Raw genomic sequence first — 16,517 nt, 5'->3', positions numbered from 1 at the left:
GTTTGTGAGCTACACATCACTGGAGGCTGGGAACGGTATTTTGGGCAAGTAATGCCCTGTGCTGGCCCAGTTCTTAGAGTATTTAATAGACATCTGCTTTTATCTGCTGTTTGAGACAGACATTGAATTAGCACAGCTTCTTTGTCTGACCTAGCATGGCCTCTCTTCTGGAATGTCCTAATCTTTATTTTTTTATACTTTGTGTTCATACTATGGCCTTTGCTTATGAGTATACTTTTCAGGCATTAAAATATTTTCTATAATGACATATAATTATCAGAAAAATGTATACATTAAAGCATGGGAAATAGGTTGAAATCCTTTACCTTGATATTACTCAAATTCTAGAATACTTCCTAGGTTTTTGTATCCTCCTTATCTTTGGCGTGCATCTGCTTCCCAGGAATATATTAGGTGATGTTGCTGTCACTGGTGGTGGTGGGGAAGGATGAGATATTCATTGCTTCTGTACTGTCATCAGTGGTCCCTGTGTACTTATATTGGTAGGTTAGGATTAGGTTTTCTCACTTTGTCTTCTGTTTTTCTTGAGTCACAGAGGAAAAGATCCCCTGCTGAAATTAAACTTTTGCTCAGCCTGTATTCTCCTCTTCTTGGATCACTTCTGCTAGAGCAAGCTTTCTGTATTAGTGAAGGTTCAAGAGTTAAATGTCCAATGGCATTATGGTTTTGCGTTTTAAAGCCAGTATGTTTTTAATGTTGGTACATCCATGGTTGTTGCATGTGAACTGTATTCACTTACAGTCTGTCCTCCTTCATTCTTTATTCCCTTCACCTAAAATGGCAGCTGTGCCAGTGAAAATACTCACTTGAAGGGTAGTGGTAATAGCAGTCCTATGGGGTTTATGGAACCATTCACTGCAATACTTGCCAAGGAGAACAGATTTTAAGCTCTAGAGTCCTGCCTGTGGGAGATTGCTGCAGAAATTGCACTGATTCAGTGCATCTCTTGGGTATTCTGGCCTTGGCCTCATCTTGCTGATTTCCCTATTTTCAGGACAGAACCAGCTGGTCAACTGCAAGTCTTCTTTCAAAGCTGGACTTAAGGGAGGCCTGTACTGCTGGTACACTGTCATGGATAGTTTTTCTGTTGCCTTGCATGAACTCTCTTTGTTGTTCTGGCAAAAATTAGAGGCAACTGAAGAGTTTGAGTTCTTTGCTTTGTATGACTTCAGGTATTACTAATGAGTAAAATTACTAACTCTTTACTAATCCACCGATTCTAAGCTTGGATATTGTAAATAAAATAATAAAACGAGTACAAGAGCTTTAGATTTTAGTATACGAGCATTAGACAGCATAGATTATATGAATGGATTAAATGAGAAAGAGTATGCAGTCTGTCGTAACGATAAAAGAAAGTGCTCTGCAAAACTGTGCTCTTCTTCAGGAGTCCCACTTCTGTTGTATCCTAGTTTTCAAACACCGTTGATTGATTACCAACTAAACAGCTTCTAAGCTAACAAAATGTACTTGTTAAAAAATCAAGAAAAAGGTTACAATTAGCTATTCTAAACCATTGCCACAGAGTTTAAATTTGCCTTTTCCTGTCACCTTTGTTTCTGGAGCAATATGTTGCTTAGAAATCTTTGCTATTAACATGCATTTCTGATATTGAATCTAGTTAGTAATTCTAATTTGTATGTTTTCAAATGACTGGGAAAATACAGAACTTTTGCAGTGTAGTTAAGGTTGTCAGTCATTTAACTTTGCAGATGTCACCATGCTATGAAGCTGACCATGCTTGTGTAGTTCTTGTTTTTTTTCTTTTTGGTTTTTAACCCTAATTTCTGTTTTGTGTTTATTTGTATTAGTTACTGTAGTAGAATAATCTTAAAAAATTACTTCTGAAGTCAATTGTAAATTAGTCTTACTTTAGCAAGGTTGGGTATTGCTAATGACGCTTATCTGAATCTATTCTTCGGAGAGTAGAAAACATACAGATCAATTTTTCTTGGATCATGAGAATAATTGTTAAAAGTCATGTCAGTATGCTAGTGGAAAAGATCACATAAAAGATACAAGATATTAACAGTTTGCCCAGTTTTTAGCACGGCATCTAATTTAATAAAAATTTTCACTATTCTACTGTAATGAAATTGTCATTAAAAATCTTTACTCTTTTTGTTACAAAACAAATCTGAAGTTGTTACTTGTTTCAGTTTAAGTCAGATGTAGTTCCTGTTTGTATATGCCAGAACACTTAAATCTTAAGCAGTGGGAGAATTGATGAATTTCAGAATTGAACTTTTTCTGTGTCATCATGTGTTTTCTCAGGCATGGAGGTAGGTAGAGGACTTGAGATACATTTGACTGAAATGTCATCTAAAATTTGTTGGGAGATGGAATTGAAGCAGTTTTTTATTTTTTTTTTATTATTATTGTTTACTTATATGAAATGTTACAAACACTGTTGAATGTCAACTTGTAGGTGGGGAAAAATTACTGACTTGTGTAACATGTTACACAAACCTATGTTTCCATGTTCACTAACATGGAACCTTTCAGACTGACCTGAATGCGTGTGTCACTCCCTTGAAGGATAAAAGTTAATATTACAGTGAGGACAAAGGGGTGCTGTAGTTCTTGATCTTTCCATTTATGTGATATATCTTTTCTCCCCCATCTGTACAAATGATGTTGTCTAGAAAGCAGTGTATCTGACACAGTGGTATTTGGTGAGTACAGTGTTTTTTAGCAGTTCCTACTATGTACAGGTCCTTCTAGCAGCCTCTTGCTTGTTTCAGTGGTTCCATTAACACTAACAATAATACATGTATAATAAAATAAAGCACGTAGATCTATCATTCCACCTCCAGGTTCCTGTGACATTATTTAGTCACTGAAGCTTTGCTGTTGTGCTTCATGATGTCACCAGCATTCCTTGTTAGAATTGCAGTGTTACCTCATACATTAAATGCCCTACTTAAACTACACTATGAAATTATAAAATACAAACTGGCTTCTTGATTTATTGGAGTTAGTTATACATAGTCCTCTAGGTAGTTGCAGAGTACCTAGTATATTGTGGTCGTGTTTTTTTTCCTTTTTTTTTTCTTTTCTAGTAGTAAATGGTAGGCAGCAGCACACTTATTGCAGTGCCTTTTCCAAGAATTTTAGCACATTAGAAAGAGTCCATCATCTATGCTGGAAATGAGATAACAGTTGAAGAAATGCTGTTGCTAATATTAAATGACTGAGATATGTTTTATGTTCCCAGACTGGTTGGCTGATGAAAGGACCAATAACACTTGCGTTGTGGGGGGAGAGAGGGGAGAAGCGAAATGAAGTGTAAGCAGTGATTGATTTCTAATTTTTTTGTATGTGCTAATTTTGTACAAAACCATTATTTTAAAATGCAGGGAGGAGTGATAACGTGAAACAACTCTGATAACTAATAAACTTTTTAGTTTCTGCTTCGTATGTTTACTTTTCATTAAATTTAGGGATGGTTGTGACTGTGTTGTTGTGATTCAGTCAACATTTATTTCTATCTGTTTTTCATATACAAAGGCATCGGGATGCCAGAAAATAAACTGTTAACGGAGAATTAACTTCTTTGGCATGCTTTCATACTTATCTTCCAAATTAAAGAAAATGAAATGGGCAGAAGCAGAGTGTAGATTACCTCCTTTTTGTCAAAAATGGTGGGAATTTGAAAATTAATAATAAAAAAGGGAACAGATGCAGTAACATGCCAGAGGGAGATTAATGTGGAGAGTAAAATCTGTGAGCAACAAAACTGAAGCAAACTGAATCAGTGGGAGGTGGTTGTACAATCAAAATCAGGATAAAAGAGAAATTACAAACAACCCTGCACTTGTCAAAGTAGTAGTAATGAAATCCTGACTCTGCCAGCAGCGAGAACCTGTGTTAGCACTTTGGGGTAAGGCCGGGAGCCGGGTGCCAGGTAGGAGGGCAGCGCGAGGCTGCTGGGCGGCAGCCATCGCGTGTGGAACAGATGGCGGGGAAAGCTGGCCGGGGAGGGGCTCCTTAGCAGAACTAATCAGACAGTAACAGATAGGGCAGCTGGGAGGACTGACCACCGAGAGGCAAGCGGCGGGGTAGCCGCAGCTTTCCGCGATGTGTGCAGTGGTGTGCCCGTTGGTCTGAGAGAAGACCTTGCAACGTCTTTTTGGGGCAGAAGCCATGCAAACTTCTGAGGCGGACAGCGCGGCCTGACGCCGCTGGCGGTGGAGGGAGGCGCGAGCTCGCTGCCCGGCTCCTCTTGCGGCCTCCTGAGCATCGAGCCAGTCCTTTCTTGCTGTGTCATGCCGCCTGTTACCCTCAGAATTGTCTTTGCTCTTGGTCCTGTCATAGGATATAAGGGTGCGTGGGTTTGCGTTTTCTTGTGGCAGTGCGTTGAATGTAGAACTTGAAGATCTACAGAAACGCAAAAGCACACAGATCTGGGGCCTGATCCTGCAAGCCGATGAGAGAACTTTGCTCCTGTTGACAGGGAGTAAAAGCTGTAGGTCGGCATCATCCCGCAGGGCTGGGCCCCTTCGATGAATGAAATCAGTTTTCTGATGTTTTATTTTTGCTCGGAGGAGGCACTTCCTTCTTCATAAATGAGAGCTTGTGAGAAGTGAGTTGAGGTCTGAGCCTTCTGATCTTGAGTCACTTGAATAAGTTTACTTGCGTAAGAAGTAAAGATCAATAGGATTTTTTGTGTGAGTTAAGAGGTGGTCATGTGAGAGAGGATTACTAGGTCATGCCCTCTGTTGATGACTGTCAGCTTGAAAGAGAAATGAAAACAAAATTTCCTCAAGGAAGTGGAAAATGAAATCGTGAAGTGTAACAAAAGAGACCTGACTTATTACTGCCCAGTTGCATTTGATTTTGATGCGGGATACTTCCTTAGACAATTAACAAAGGAGCATACATCTCCTGCATCTGCTTTTGAACTTTGTCTCTCTCTTTTGCAGAAGGTTTATAACTTGGCTCAATTATTCATTTTGAGCAGGGAGGGGAGGAAACATTACAGGGATTTGAAATAGGTGGTATAACATAGCCATATGCTATTTATGCAGCACTTTCTGCAATAAATCTAATTTGGTGCTGTCAAAAAAAATTAGACTTATTTGGTATAGCAGCACATTAGTAAATGATCGTGGTAGCTTTGAAAGTTGTCATTCACTCTGCTTTACTTGCAATAGAATCCTGCAAAGCTTTTTTTTTTCCCGTTCCTTTTTCCCTGAGCAACTCTGAAAATGTCTCAGTTCTTTGTCCTGCAGCTGTAGAAACTGCAAATATTTCCACAACTGAAAAGAAGGTCTTGCCTTAAGGTAACCGAAGGAGAGGATAGAAGAAAGAATAACCTCTATTGTTAGCAATTATGTGAATGTACAGGCAGAAAAATCAGTAATGTGGGGGGGATACATTTCTTCCTTGCCTACAGGTTTACATAGTGCAGCTGAAATTGTTTATCTCATTATACAGCATGTAGATAAATTAGCTGCTCTGCGTTATTATAGAAGGTAAAATATTTTACCTGCCATGGTAAGACCATATGCTGCTTTACGAAGACTGATACTGAATGATTTGAAATAAATCGGCTCTGTCGTCTTCTGGCAGTGCCTCTTAGAAATTTTGAAGCTGATAAACTTTGTGTCAAGATAATACACAATTATTTAAATATCTTTCTATTTAGTCATTTAAACATATTTAAGATCATTGTACAAACATTTAAAGGCCATTGATGAAGTTTAAAGGGAAGAAAAAAGATAAAGTGAATGAATAAAGAAGAAATCCAAAATCATTTGTTAATTTTGAATATGAAAGTCATTAAAAATAATCTTTTTTCATTTTTAAAGAATTGAAACATGGTTTACAATTGAATTTATTGTCCTACAATACATTTTTTCCAGGAAGAAGCAATAATACATTTTCAGATTTCAGTCTTAGATTTATCAAAATTTTTCTCTGTGGCATTTAACTGCAACTGGTCACATCAAATTTCTCTAATGATTTCATCTTTTATACATCGCGTCAGGTTGTTGAGGCAGCCAAATTGCTACTGCATGGAGAGTGTGGTTCAGGAGCGGCGACAATACTTAAAGCGCTTTGGAGCGAGCAGCGAATTCAGATGAAATACAGAAGAGACTAACTGCTGTAGAAAACAAGCGTCTTTATAAGGTCTTTGTTTTGAGCAGCTATTATTCAGCAGTAACAGTAATAAGTTTATGCGTGTGTACCAAATATTTACTTTGATCTCATTCAAATTAGGCTTTCTATTTATGTGACTAATGACAACAGGATAATGATTTTTGTTTTTTGTTTTGTTTTGCTTTTTTTAAACCATAATAATCTTTCAGACACGTATTCAAAGCTGCTGGATTTTTTCCTGAATTTGCTACTGGAAAAATGTTTCTGATTTTTATCCTTATTCTTGACTAGATCTAGGACTTTTCTCTCAAGCCCATCTGAAGGCTCGTTTTTACAACAAGCTGAAATATACTTTTTATATCAGTGCATGGTATTTGTGAACTTAATTTTAAAAGCTACCTTGTGCTTTCAAAAGTATACTGGAAGTCATTTACTTCATGCAGTCACGGTGATTGTGTTTCTTCTCCTGTGCAAGATTCTACTCCTCGCCCAGCCAAGATTTCAACAGAGAACCCAAAGGGTCCTTAATTAGGGACTTGGTTCAACTTGACATTTAAGAACATCAGCCTGTAGGTTGTCATCTCTGTAAATGGATGGAGAAAGGAAGGCGAATTACCTGAGCATGCCAGCTTTGGCTGCGGGGCTGCTCTCGCCACCCCTGTGCCCGGTGCCCTGGTGCCGGTTGCTGGCCAGGGGGAAGTGTGAGCTGGGAGAAGCATGTCCCGAGCGAGCAGATGAGCGCCGCTTCTGCCATCGGCTGCTCGACAGAGCTGACCTCCTTTCCCTGTCTGTGGTGGCAGCCTGGCAAGCTTAATAGCATGCTACCATTGGTTGCCCCTGTGTTCCTGGTGATTTGAGTATCAAACTAAGCTTTTGCAGAAGCAGGAGCAACTGTTCTTGATTAGTTGCTCCTTGTTCAGACACCTTCTACAGGGCTTAAATCAAAATAAAGAATAAAAGTTTTGTGGTTTTTTTTTCTTTTTGTAGTTAGATGGGACACAGCTGTATATTCTGTTTGTTCCAAAGTTCCTCTTCCATTTCCACTGCTTTTTTTGACCTGCATGTAGTTTACTGTGGAAGATCATAACATCAGAAAACATTCCTTTGCGAATGCAGCGACTAATTCCCATGTACGGGTAGTATCAGCATTAAGTTATTATTCAGCTAAACTTATGTAGTGTATGTCAATGCAATCTTTATTAGAGTCAAATTCAGACCTAACATAAGTATAACTGCGTTTCTGCTAATGAGATTGGATTACCTCCTGGATTTGCTCCCAGAAAGCTTTACTTTAATTCATTTGTGGTAGTAGGGTAATAAAATGGGTGGTTCATTATAATTGCTTTTAAAACTTAAAATATGTATTTATATTTTTGGTACTATAGTTAATCTTAGTGAAAGATTTTATTTTTAATTATTTTTAAAGGATGACCAAGATAAATGCAGTGAAATTGAAAGGTATTTCTTATTTTAGAAGAATGAGACTGTCAAGGAGGTTAGTTAATAATTCAGGAGTTTGTGGTTATCAGAATCTATTCCTGAAAAGAGATAGGGGCACAGGAGTTGCTAAAAATAATGTCTCCTGTTAACAATGTGAATTTAGTCTCAACCCTGACAAAGAATCTTTACAATTCATCTCAATGTGTAAGGCAGTATTTTAACAAAGAGTTGCATATGTGTGCTTACAAGGCTTAAAAGCAGGAAAAAATGTTCTGGATTTTTTTCTCCTTAAAGAGTGTTGCATTTTAAACATCTGTAGGTAAGTTTGGGAAAAAAAAAAAAAAAAGAAAAAAGACTGTCACAGATAAAATAATTTACAATGAATGCTGTTGGCCGCATCTAGGTTTTACTGTAAACTTACTTGGCTGTTCCCATTTTATCTTTGCATTTTTAGTCAATATCTTTGTTGCATGGTGTTAAAGTGAGTCAAAAGCTTTCATTTGTTATTTTTATTGTCATATTTTTTCCTTTTCCACTTTTTTGCATCTCTCTGCAAGTCCTGAGAGATTCTGGCAGTCTTTGCAAGGAGGTATAAGTATGTGAATTAAAACATATTAGCTGTTGGAGTTAAATGATTAAACTCTCTTATTTTACTTCTGCATTATTTCTCTTGTACCCCAAACCTATCTTCACAAATAGAGAACTGTAAAGAACTTCATCTTCTGCTGGTTAGCAGAAGTGGATTTAAATCCACACCGACAGTTCATTTGACAATGACCTTGAGGGGCTTTGCTTCTTGAAGAAGAAAGCAGAAGCTTGCGGTAAACAAAGTTCACTTCTGACAGATGGATTGAATGACAGAAAGGTTGCGAGTGCCAGAATAGCCCTGGCAGAGGAGGAAATGTTCAGTGGAATCCAACAGGAGAGGAGGTGTGAACAGGTGCAGGGTTGCTGACGGAAGGGGAACCAGATGGAAGGAGCCAGAGCCAGTTTATTTAAAGGAAAAGGCAGAAAACACTGAAAGGCTGTGCGATCAGTGGCTAAAAGTGTGCATGGAAGAAGGTAAAAATTCACAAAGCAAAACTGCACAGTGGGATATCTAGCGCTTAACATAATGGTAGTAATTTGTGAGTTTAGTTTTAAAGTTGCTATTGAAACATGTTTCTCCTTAATCTTGACAGCATAAAGAAGGGAGCTTTATAAACTGACCAAAAAAAAAAAAAAAAAACACCCTTGGCTAATAAATATACCGCTTGTCTGCTATTTCTAATACTAATGTACAGATAATGTTACAATCAGGTAACACCAAAATTATGCTGTAGGTAACCAAACTAGGAAAGAACCAGTAAAGGACACGCGAGGCTGGATTTTTATTTTTTGACTCACCTGTTCATATCTACCTCCTGTGATATGCGGGTAGATAAACATGTCTTTTCTTGGGATGTTTCTGTAAAATCTAAGCAAATCAACATCAGGTACAATGTAATGTTAGCATAGTATTTGATTGATCTTGCTTTTTGTTCACAACTTTGTCAGTGTGCTGTAATACGTGGTATCTTGATGTAGGATGGGGGAGATGTCCAACTTGCCCTAGATCAAATACCCTCAAAATCAAATATTCTGTTTCAGATTGTCTTCCTGAGGAATGCTTTGTTGTGTGAAGTTGTTCTTCTTCCCAGGCTGTTCATGGGAGGCTTGGTCCTTTGGAAGCAGAGAATACTTTTCCTACGTTCTCAACTTCAGCAGTAGTTTGGAAGAGTTAACAACTTCAGCGCCTCAGACCTGCGGCTAGTGTGGTAGCGTAAGCTGGAAGTTGTATGTCTGCCCAAACAGAATGTCTGAAAAATCTGCGGTGGCTGTTCAGCAGGCATTCAGAGTGCATCTGTGATCTACTGGATCATTCAGCTGTGCTGATCTGATGTGGATCAGGTGTGGGCACACAGTCACTTTTCTTTTCAATTAGGCAGAGCGTGCAATGCAGTGTCTATGCTGACTTTATGCTAGCTCCAGTAGGACAGATGATACCTGATTCAGCATAAAGCTGGCAGGTACAAAATTAATATACCCAAATCATTTTTGGAAAAATGGAAATTGGCAGAGTGAGTTCATAACAGATCAGATCTCTGCATCATTTAGCTGCATCATTTTTTGATTCAATAGAAGGAGCTTGGAGACTGGATTTACTGTATCATGTTAGCAAGCTGAGACTTGGAGTACAGATTCACAATTGTTCTGAGGTGGTCTGAGTCTGTGCTGCTACTGAAGCGTAGACTCAGATTCCCTAGCATTGTGACATGTGGCTCTGCCTGGCCACATATCTCTAGGCCCTTGCTTGTGCTGGCACTGGAAGACAGGCACCCTTATGATCAGGGGGTTCTTTTTCAAATGGAAAAAGCATCATATGCTCTTGCAGCATAAGTTGTGTGAATGCTAATTATCAGAGGATAAAAAGAGAGACCTTAAACTGGCAACATCACCTTAGACTGGCTTAAAACTGTCATCAAACCGCATCATAAGAGACTGCTGGTACCAAATTCAGGAATCACCATAAGTCAAGCAAAGTACGCCTTTATTTTAAATAAAGTGAAAATAATTTTCATAACTATGTGTGCAAAGTAAGTGCCTGCAAAAATATTCTATGGTAAGCAAACATTTCAACATTTAGCCATTTGTGAAAGTGGCTTGAAGGACAAAGAGCAAAGGTAGAAAGAATATGCTATAGAAAGGGGCATAGTACTGTCAAGTGTTTAGGGCTGTGTACTGACTTCACAGAAACCACTTCTCATGATGCATCTTCCCATGCAACTTCTGTATTTAATTGTGTGTTTCTATATGTTTTTTATCAACCAAATAGTTCATGATCTGATGTTAATAACCACTGCAGGATGGGTGTTCACATTCAATGTATGTATCTGGCAGACAAGGCTTATAGATGCACCAGAAAAATAACATTTTGGTCTTAAGTCAGTATATTTGACCTAACATGGTACTGCTGTTAGAGACAGATTTTTCCTTCTCTAACAATGAAATAGAGGGCAGTTAATGATAAAATTAAGCTGTGGCTTGGCATACAGAAAATTATCTAGACTGAAAAGTAGTTATTGTCTACACAGAGGAACTAGTAGTTTTCAGTATATATCTTTTGAAGGCAAGGCGCCAAAGGAATAGAATAGTGTTATAAGCTAGAATAGTGTTATAAGCTAGTTGTTTGCAAATTCTTTCTTTTATGCTGAATTTAAAGTGAGTAAGAAATCCAGTCCTTTCACTTTTAGAGATCTAGTCCATAGCAGCAGATATACCACCAGTGATGCATATACTGGTTAGTTATGTTCAAGCTTCTTCATTCTGTATGAACTTGCATAGGAATAACACTCTGTGTCTCACAGTTTGTGTGCCCTTATAACTTTCATGTGCCCATCAGTATCTACAGTTAGTGGTAATTTTGAAGTAGCTTTCAATTACGGTAAGTACTCAAAAGTAGAGTAGGAATCGTCTTCGTGCACAGCCATTAAAGAATATTATCTTCTGATGCCCCTGGCAGGATTTAAAGGTCAAAGCAGAAGTCTAGACTTTGTTTTATTTTTTCCATAGATCTCCTAATACTATATACTGCATAAAGTGCAAACATATATAAAAGTTATAAGCTGTTTCCAATTGTGCAACTACATTTTAAATAGAGAAAGCGGGGAAAAAAGTTTCAGTGGGAACAAGAAAGTCATATGCACTAATTTTCCATCTCAGCAAAACTGAAATTCTCAGAAAAATCAGAATGTCTTATAAGGAGGTTGACATCATTTGGATTCTGGGAATGGGGATACAGTTGTGTAATCTTATTTATTATTTGTATTATGGGGAAAATAGTTGTAAGCTGATTTTGTCAAATATTTGTACTTAGTTTCTTGACAAAAGTTTGAAATGTGGGCAGAGCTTGATCTTGTCTTGTTTTCTCCCCCGAAAATGATTCTTGTATTTGAGGTGTTTCTGCGAAGTAGTAGTACCCTAGGAGAGCTGTCTTTTCCAATCACTTATCTCAGGTAGGGAAGTAAAAGATTTTGTTTATTTTTGGTCCATTAACCTACTTCAAAGGTTTTTCTACTTTAAAGTTATAGCTGTAACATCTCCTACTCTTTCAGATCCATATTTAATTGTTGAGACACTTTGAAGGTTTAATTTCATACCACCCTTGACCTTTACGTAACTTTTCTTACTACTTTCAGTAGCTTCTTCACATGGTTATAAGAAGAAAACTGTAACATTTCATTGCTTATGAAGCTCTCTGTATCTATCAACTAATGTAACTAGGCATCTTAGATTATAAAAACAAAAATTAAGGTTTTTTTATAAACTTCAAATAGGACCATGTGAATTCTTAAAAATGATGCAATCCTCCAATTCTACCAATTAGCGTAATAATCAGGTCTCTACAGAATTTGACCATACAAATGTAGCTTGTACTGAAGTTCACCAAACACAGTGTGCTGGCTGGAGCAGCTTCCAGAAACTGAGCTTTCCAGGTTTCTGAGAAGACCTGGCAGCCAGCTCCAGAATCAGCATCCGGTCAACTCTCAGAAACAGACATAAAGAGCAACTCAGTAGGTAATTCCCACAATGGGATACAGGAAGGGCACTTTATCAGCTCCTTGGAGAGGTTTAAAGAAGTGACCTGATCATGATATTTTTACAAGATATTTCTGTGTTATTCTTGCACTTGTATGCATGAGTACATCTTTTTTTCATTCATTTTGGACATCAGATCATTCATTTCATTCCTCTCCTTCAGTCCTGTAAAAGCACTGAGCGCCATAAAATCCAGCCAGCCCAAGCATGCTATAGTGGGTTTACACAGGTATGGAAAAATATCAAAACCTTTATTACAAAAAAACAGGTACTAAAAAATCTACAGCAGTAAGAGGAAACCATGAAGCACTGTCCAGCTATATCCTCAGCCACAGCAATCCTACGTATTACCAAGGATTAATTAGATGAAAATATGTAAGTTTTATAAAAGAAGAACCAACCAACACCAAACAAAAGTTTCCTAGAAGCCTGACTTAAGAGAGAGAAATCTTCTGACCCTAAGTCTTATTATTGACTTTATCCTAACATACAGACAAGGTACATGCTTGTAGAGCTCTGTTAAGTTATAAGATGTGGAAATTAATAATTTTCAATCATGGCTACACTTGAAACCAACATTTACTTCTTTATCTGCAGAATTTGGGATCTCACTGTGTTTTATTTCCTTATCTAAGTATCTGAAATACTAAAACTTCAGATAGCATAACTGTGTAAACATGTTCTCCATTATAAATAACTGAATGTTATACCAGTATGATGTTAAATTAAATGGCGGGTCTGAAAGCAGTTTTAGAAATTTTACGTAAATAGAGAAAATGATTTAAGACCATTCCAGGGAAGAATGACTTTTAGGTACCTTACGATTTCTTTTTCATGTTTGAAAACCAGCCTTTAAGGCTTGTCTACTCACTAGAAATAAACACAATCCCTTATCCTCCGGCATATGACATAGTTATGAAGATACATATGGAGGACAGAGGGAAGAAATTTGTGAAGTGTTCTGATCCAAACTACGATCTTATTCTATATACATTCTTTTATGACCTTTATCAGCGTGGTATTTGAATGCTTTCTGATAGTACAGTAGGAGACTGCAAGCGTTTTTCTAATGTTTTGCCTTACAGAAAAGGATTATTGCAATATCTTGTTCTTTATCCCCCCCCCCCCCTTTTTTTTAATGTAAGTGTTGCTATGTTGCTAAGGTTATGCTCTGATTTTCCATTCTTCCCTTGACACCTGTGGCTGAAATAATAACATGAACAACCTGTAAGAAAGTTCAGATGCTGCTTGTAATGAACAGTGCATTAGACCTGTAGTGTGGAAGGCTTGCAAAGTAGACTGCATACAGAATTGCTGGGCCTTTGTACCCAAAGCTATTGGTTGAAATCCTTGAAGTTCTTAACATACATAGGCTTTCAAGTCCTGTTTTCAAAAGTGTTTGAATTGATTTGAGTGCCTGCAGGCCAGATTTTTAGAAAGATAATGGGAATTAAGTGAGTAGGTACCTTCCCAAAACTGTTTTTCCATTTGGTATATAGCAGCTCATGCTACGCATTTATTTTCAAAAATGCTGGGAGAAGCTCACTTACGCTAGAAGAGTTTAAAGTAAGTATACATAAAACCCCACAATATTTTATAATTACATTTTTATCTATAATTAACAAGAAAAGAAGATGGCAGAAATAAGGTTATGATAAACTTTGGTGGGCTGCTGAACTGACATAATTGCTCGAGTTTTTTAATTTGTTCAATTAAGTTCATGGTCCTTACTAATGGATCCATTAGCTTTTTACAAAATGTCACATGTTGATCTCATGGAAAAATCAAATAGTCGATATAGGAAGCATGGTTGCTTCACAGCATAGCTGTCTGTGAGAAGGCTTGCTGGCAACTTCCAGTCAGAGGCCTAATTCTACACTGAGATTTATCTTGTGGCTTTTTGTTTTGCATTTGAACTCTTGCCAGAGCAAAAAATCTTGCAGAATTACCTACTGCTGAACTGCATTGTGAAATTCAAAGTTATATCAATCTAAATTTTGTTCTTTTGCAGCCAAAATTCAATTATTTTTGTCAAATTTGACTTTAACATCACTAGTTTATAAATTCTTCCTTTTTTTTCCTTTACTGAGAAGCCACTTCTCAGAGAGAATTAGTTTTCTATTGAAAATGGACCTGTGATCCAGTTTTCATTTACTAGTGGTGGGGAAGGTTTTTGTTTGTTTGTTTTTATTAAATTTGGTGCCTCAAATTCAGCCAGTGTACTTTTCATGTTAGCTTTGAGGTCAAGGTGAGTTTTTACTTTGTTTTCAATAAGGAGTGTTTGTCTCCTTCATGTGCTATAAACTACACTTTATTTTGGCCTTAGTTTTGTCCACAATTATTTGGAAAGCAGAACTTTCAGGCACTGCAAACCACTATGCTGTTCATTGAGATATGTGAACAAGTTAACCCAGTAGGCTGCTCTTGACAACAGTAAGTCAGGCTCAGAGCAACGGGTGTTCTGAATTAAAATCATGGAAAATTTGTACTTCAGAGCAGAGCTCAAGGAGAGCTTAAGCTTGCCTCCATGTGAGTGAGTCTTTGCTTGCTTCTGACTTCATGGCACAAAAATGAATGTCACCTTGAGTTCATTGCTTCTGCTTTAGTAAAATTGAACAACTTTATAGCCAAATCCAGAATTAATTATCAGATAGGCATTTACTTGGTATTTCAGAATGGGTATTGTGTTAAAGAACTTGAATTTTTGCTACTGCCTCCAATTTTGCCTGGATTTCTCCTCCAATTTCTGTTGGAGAACAGGCTAGTAGAGCAGAACCGCTCCAGATCCTTTTCATTGATAGCCATAGCTGGTGTTTTATAAAAGTCTGGTGAATCTTGACCTCTTGTTTCTGATTCTGATCTTACCTGTGTCATCGAAAACTGTTTCCTCTGTGTCTACAGTTGATAACTCTGCTTTTTCTTAAATCAAGCTCATTTTCTTTCACAATTCAGAGTAATTGCAAATAAGTAGCCACTGTCAAATCTTCTAAAACTCTTGCAGTGTTTGCTGGTTGTAGCAGGAATCCTACTAATAGTTCTGAAATTTCTTGGGCCTTCTTCTGTGTGTTTTATGCATGCTTTTTTTTCTCTGTATGTGTAAAATATATCGGGGAAATTTTCTGTAGGAGGGCAGAGAGATTGAACTTAGGGGACAAGGAAGGTGTCAAATCAATGTGTGGGTGATTCACCACTCAGTTTAGACAGCTTTGGCTCCAGCAGACATGTCGCTCCTCAGCAGCTCTAGACACCTTGGGTCCTGCTCTTCATATGGCACTGGGTATGTCTCAATCCCCAAATTTTCCAGGTGCTAAGGCTGAGACTAGTCAGCTACCGTTCTGCTTAAAGATTTACTGTGTCCTCTTAGTCTTATAGTCGAGCTTTTATCCATTACATAAAATCACCTATTTTTACGCACCCCTTACACACTTTGGACATAAGGAACATGCCACTGTTTCTGAGCTCTTGTTGGTTCACTCTACCCAGCAGGTACCATAGATGAGCGGCTTTTTTGGATGGGTCCTCTAAGCAAGAAGGTGTTTTCTGGTGGCATCAGGTTCTCCATTTATTTTGCTCTCTCCCATTAACATATGTTCTTGTTAGACAGGAGCATTCCCAGCAACGAGAAATGGACCTGTATGGGTTTACCTTGGTAGCTTGAGCCGTGCAGCTTGATACATGCTGAAGGCTACCCCTAGCAGAAGGCTAGCCAGCCAGCTGCGTGCCAGATAACTGCCCACAGCCGTCTCACACAAAGACACTATTAAACAAAATATTGTGCAAATGCCACTTTATTTAGCTGGAAATGTCTGGGGGATGTGTTAGGTGTTGGTGCATTTTTTGAGCAGTCCAGTGCTTGTGACAAATGTCTAAAGGCAAAAGATGTTTGGAAGCAGGGGAAGAGGTTAGATAGACTTTTTCAGCAGATATGGAACTATTTTTCATAATAATGTTTTCCAGATTTGGAGCTTATACTTAGGAAGTGATGTAAGCATCACTCCTTAGGATAGCCCCAATATAGTTACGAAGCAATTCTGAGAATGATGTGATAAGGTGTAGCACGATGTTTGAAATTTCCTTAAAATGTGCTTTGTTTCCTGAAAGCTATAATATTCTTGTTATTTAAGTGTATTCTCTGTCGTATCAGTCTCAGTCCCACCTCAGAAAAAACTGCCTGTGATTTCAAAGGGAGTTTTTGCCTCAGGTAGGGCTTGCAACATCAGGATCAGGAATTAGTGTAATGTGACCCACCATTTGTATTGCTTTGGGGTAAATTTAAGAGAGAAGATTTAACATAGTGTATGTCATGCTGAGATATTGCAATATCTCGGATGGGT

The 16,517-nt window shown here is 37.9% G+C and overlaps 1 protein-coding gene across 6 annotated transcripts in view; it reads left to right on the top strand.

Moving 5' to 3' along the window:
* SDCCAG8 (SHH signaling and ciliogenesis regulator SDCCAG8) overlaps positions 1-16,517 on the top strand; it is a 106,826-nt gene that overhangs the window by 41,335 nt on the left and 48,974 nt on the right. Inside the window, exon 14 of one of the 6 annotated variants that reach the window (XM_066993930.1) lies at positions 6,014-6,156. The exons of the other annotated variants lie outside the window; for them this stretch is intronic. Within the exon in view, the coding sequence (XP_066850031.1) occupies positions 6,014-6,110 (97 nt within the window). The 3' untranslated portion in view covers positions 6,111-6,156. The remainder of the gene's footprint in view (positions 1-6,013; positions 6,157-16,517) is intronic. 6 annotated transcript variants of the gene reach the window in all.

Source organism: Anser cygnoides, chromosome 3, assembly GCF_040182565.1.
Source record: "Anser cygnoides isolate HZ-2024a breed goose chromosome 3, Taihu_goose_T2T_genome, whole genome shotgun sequence".
NCBI lineage: Eukaryota > Metazoa > Chordata > Aves > Anseriformes > Anatidae > Anser > Anser cygnoides.
The sequence above is the reverse complement of the archived record's forward strand: the minus strand, read 5'-3'. Positions and strand labels throughout refer to the sequence as shown.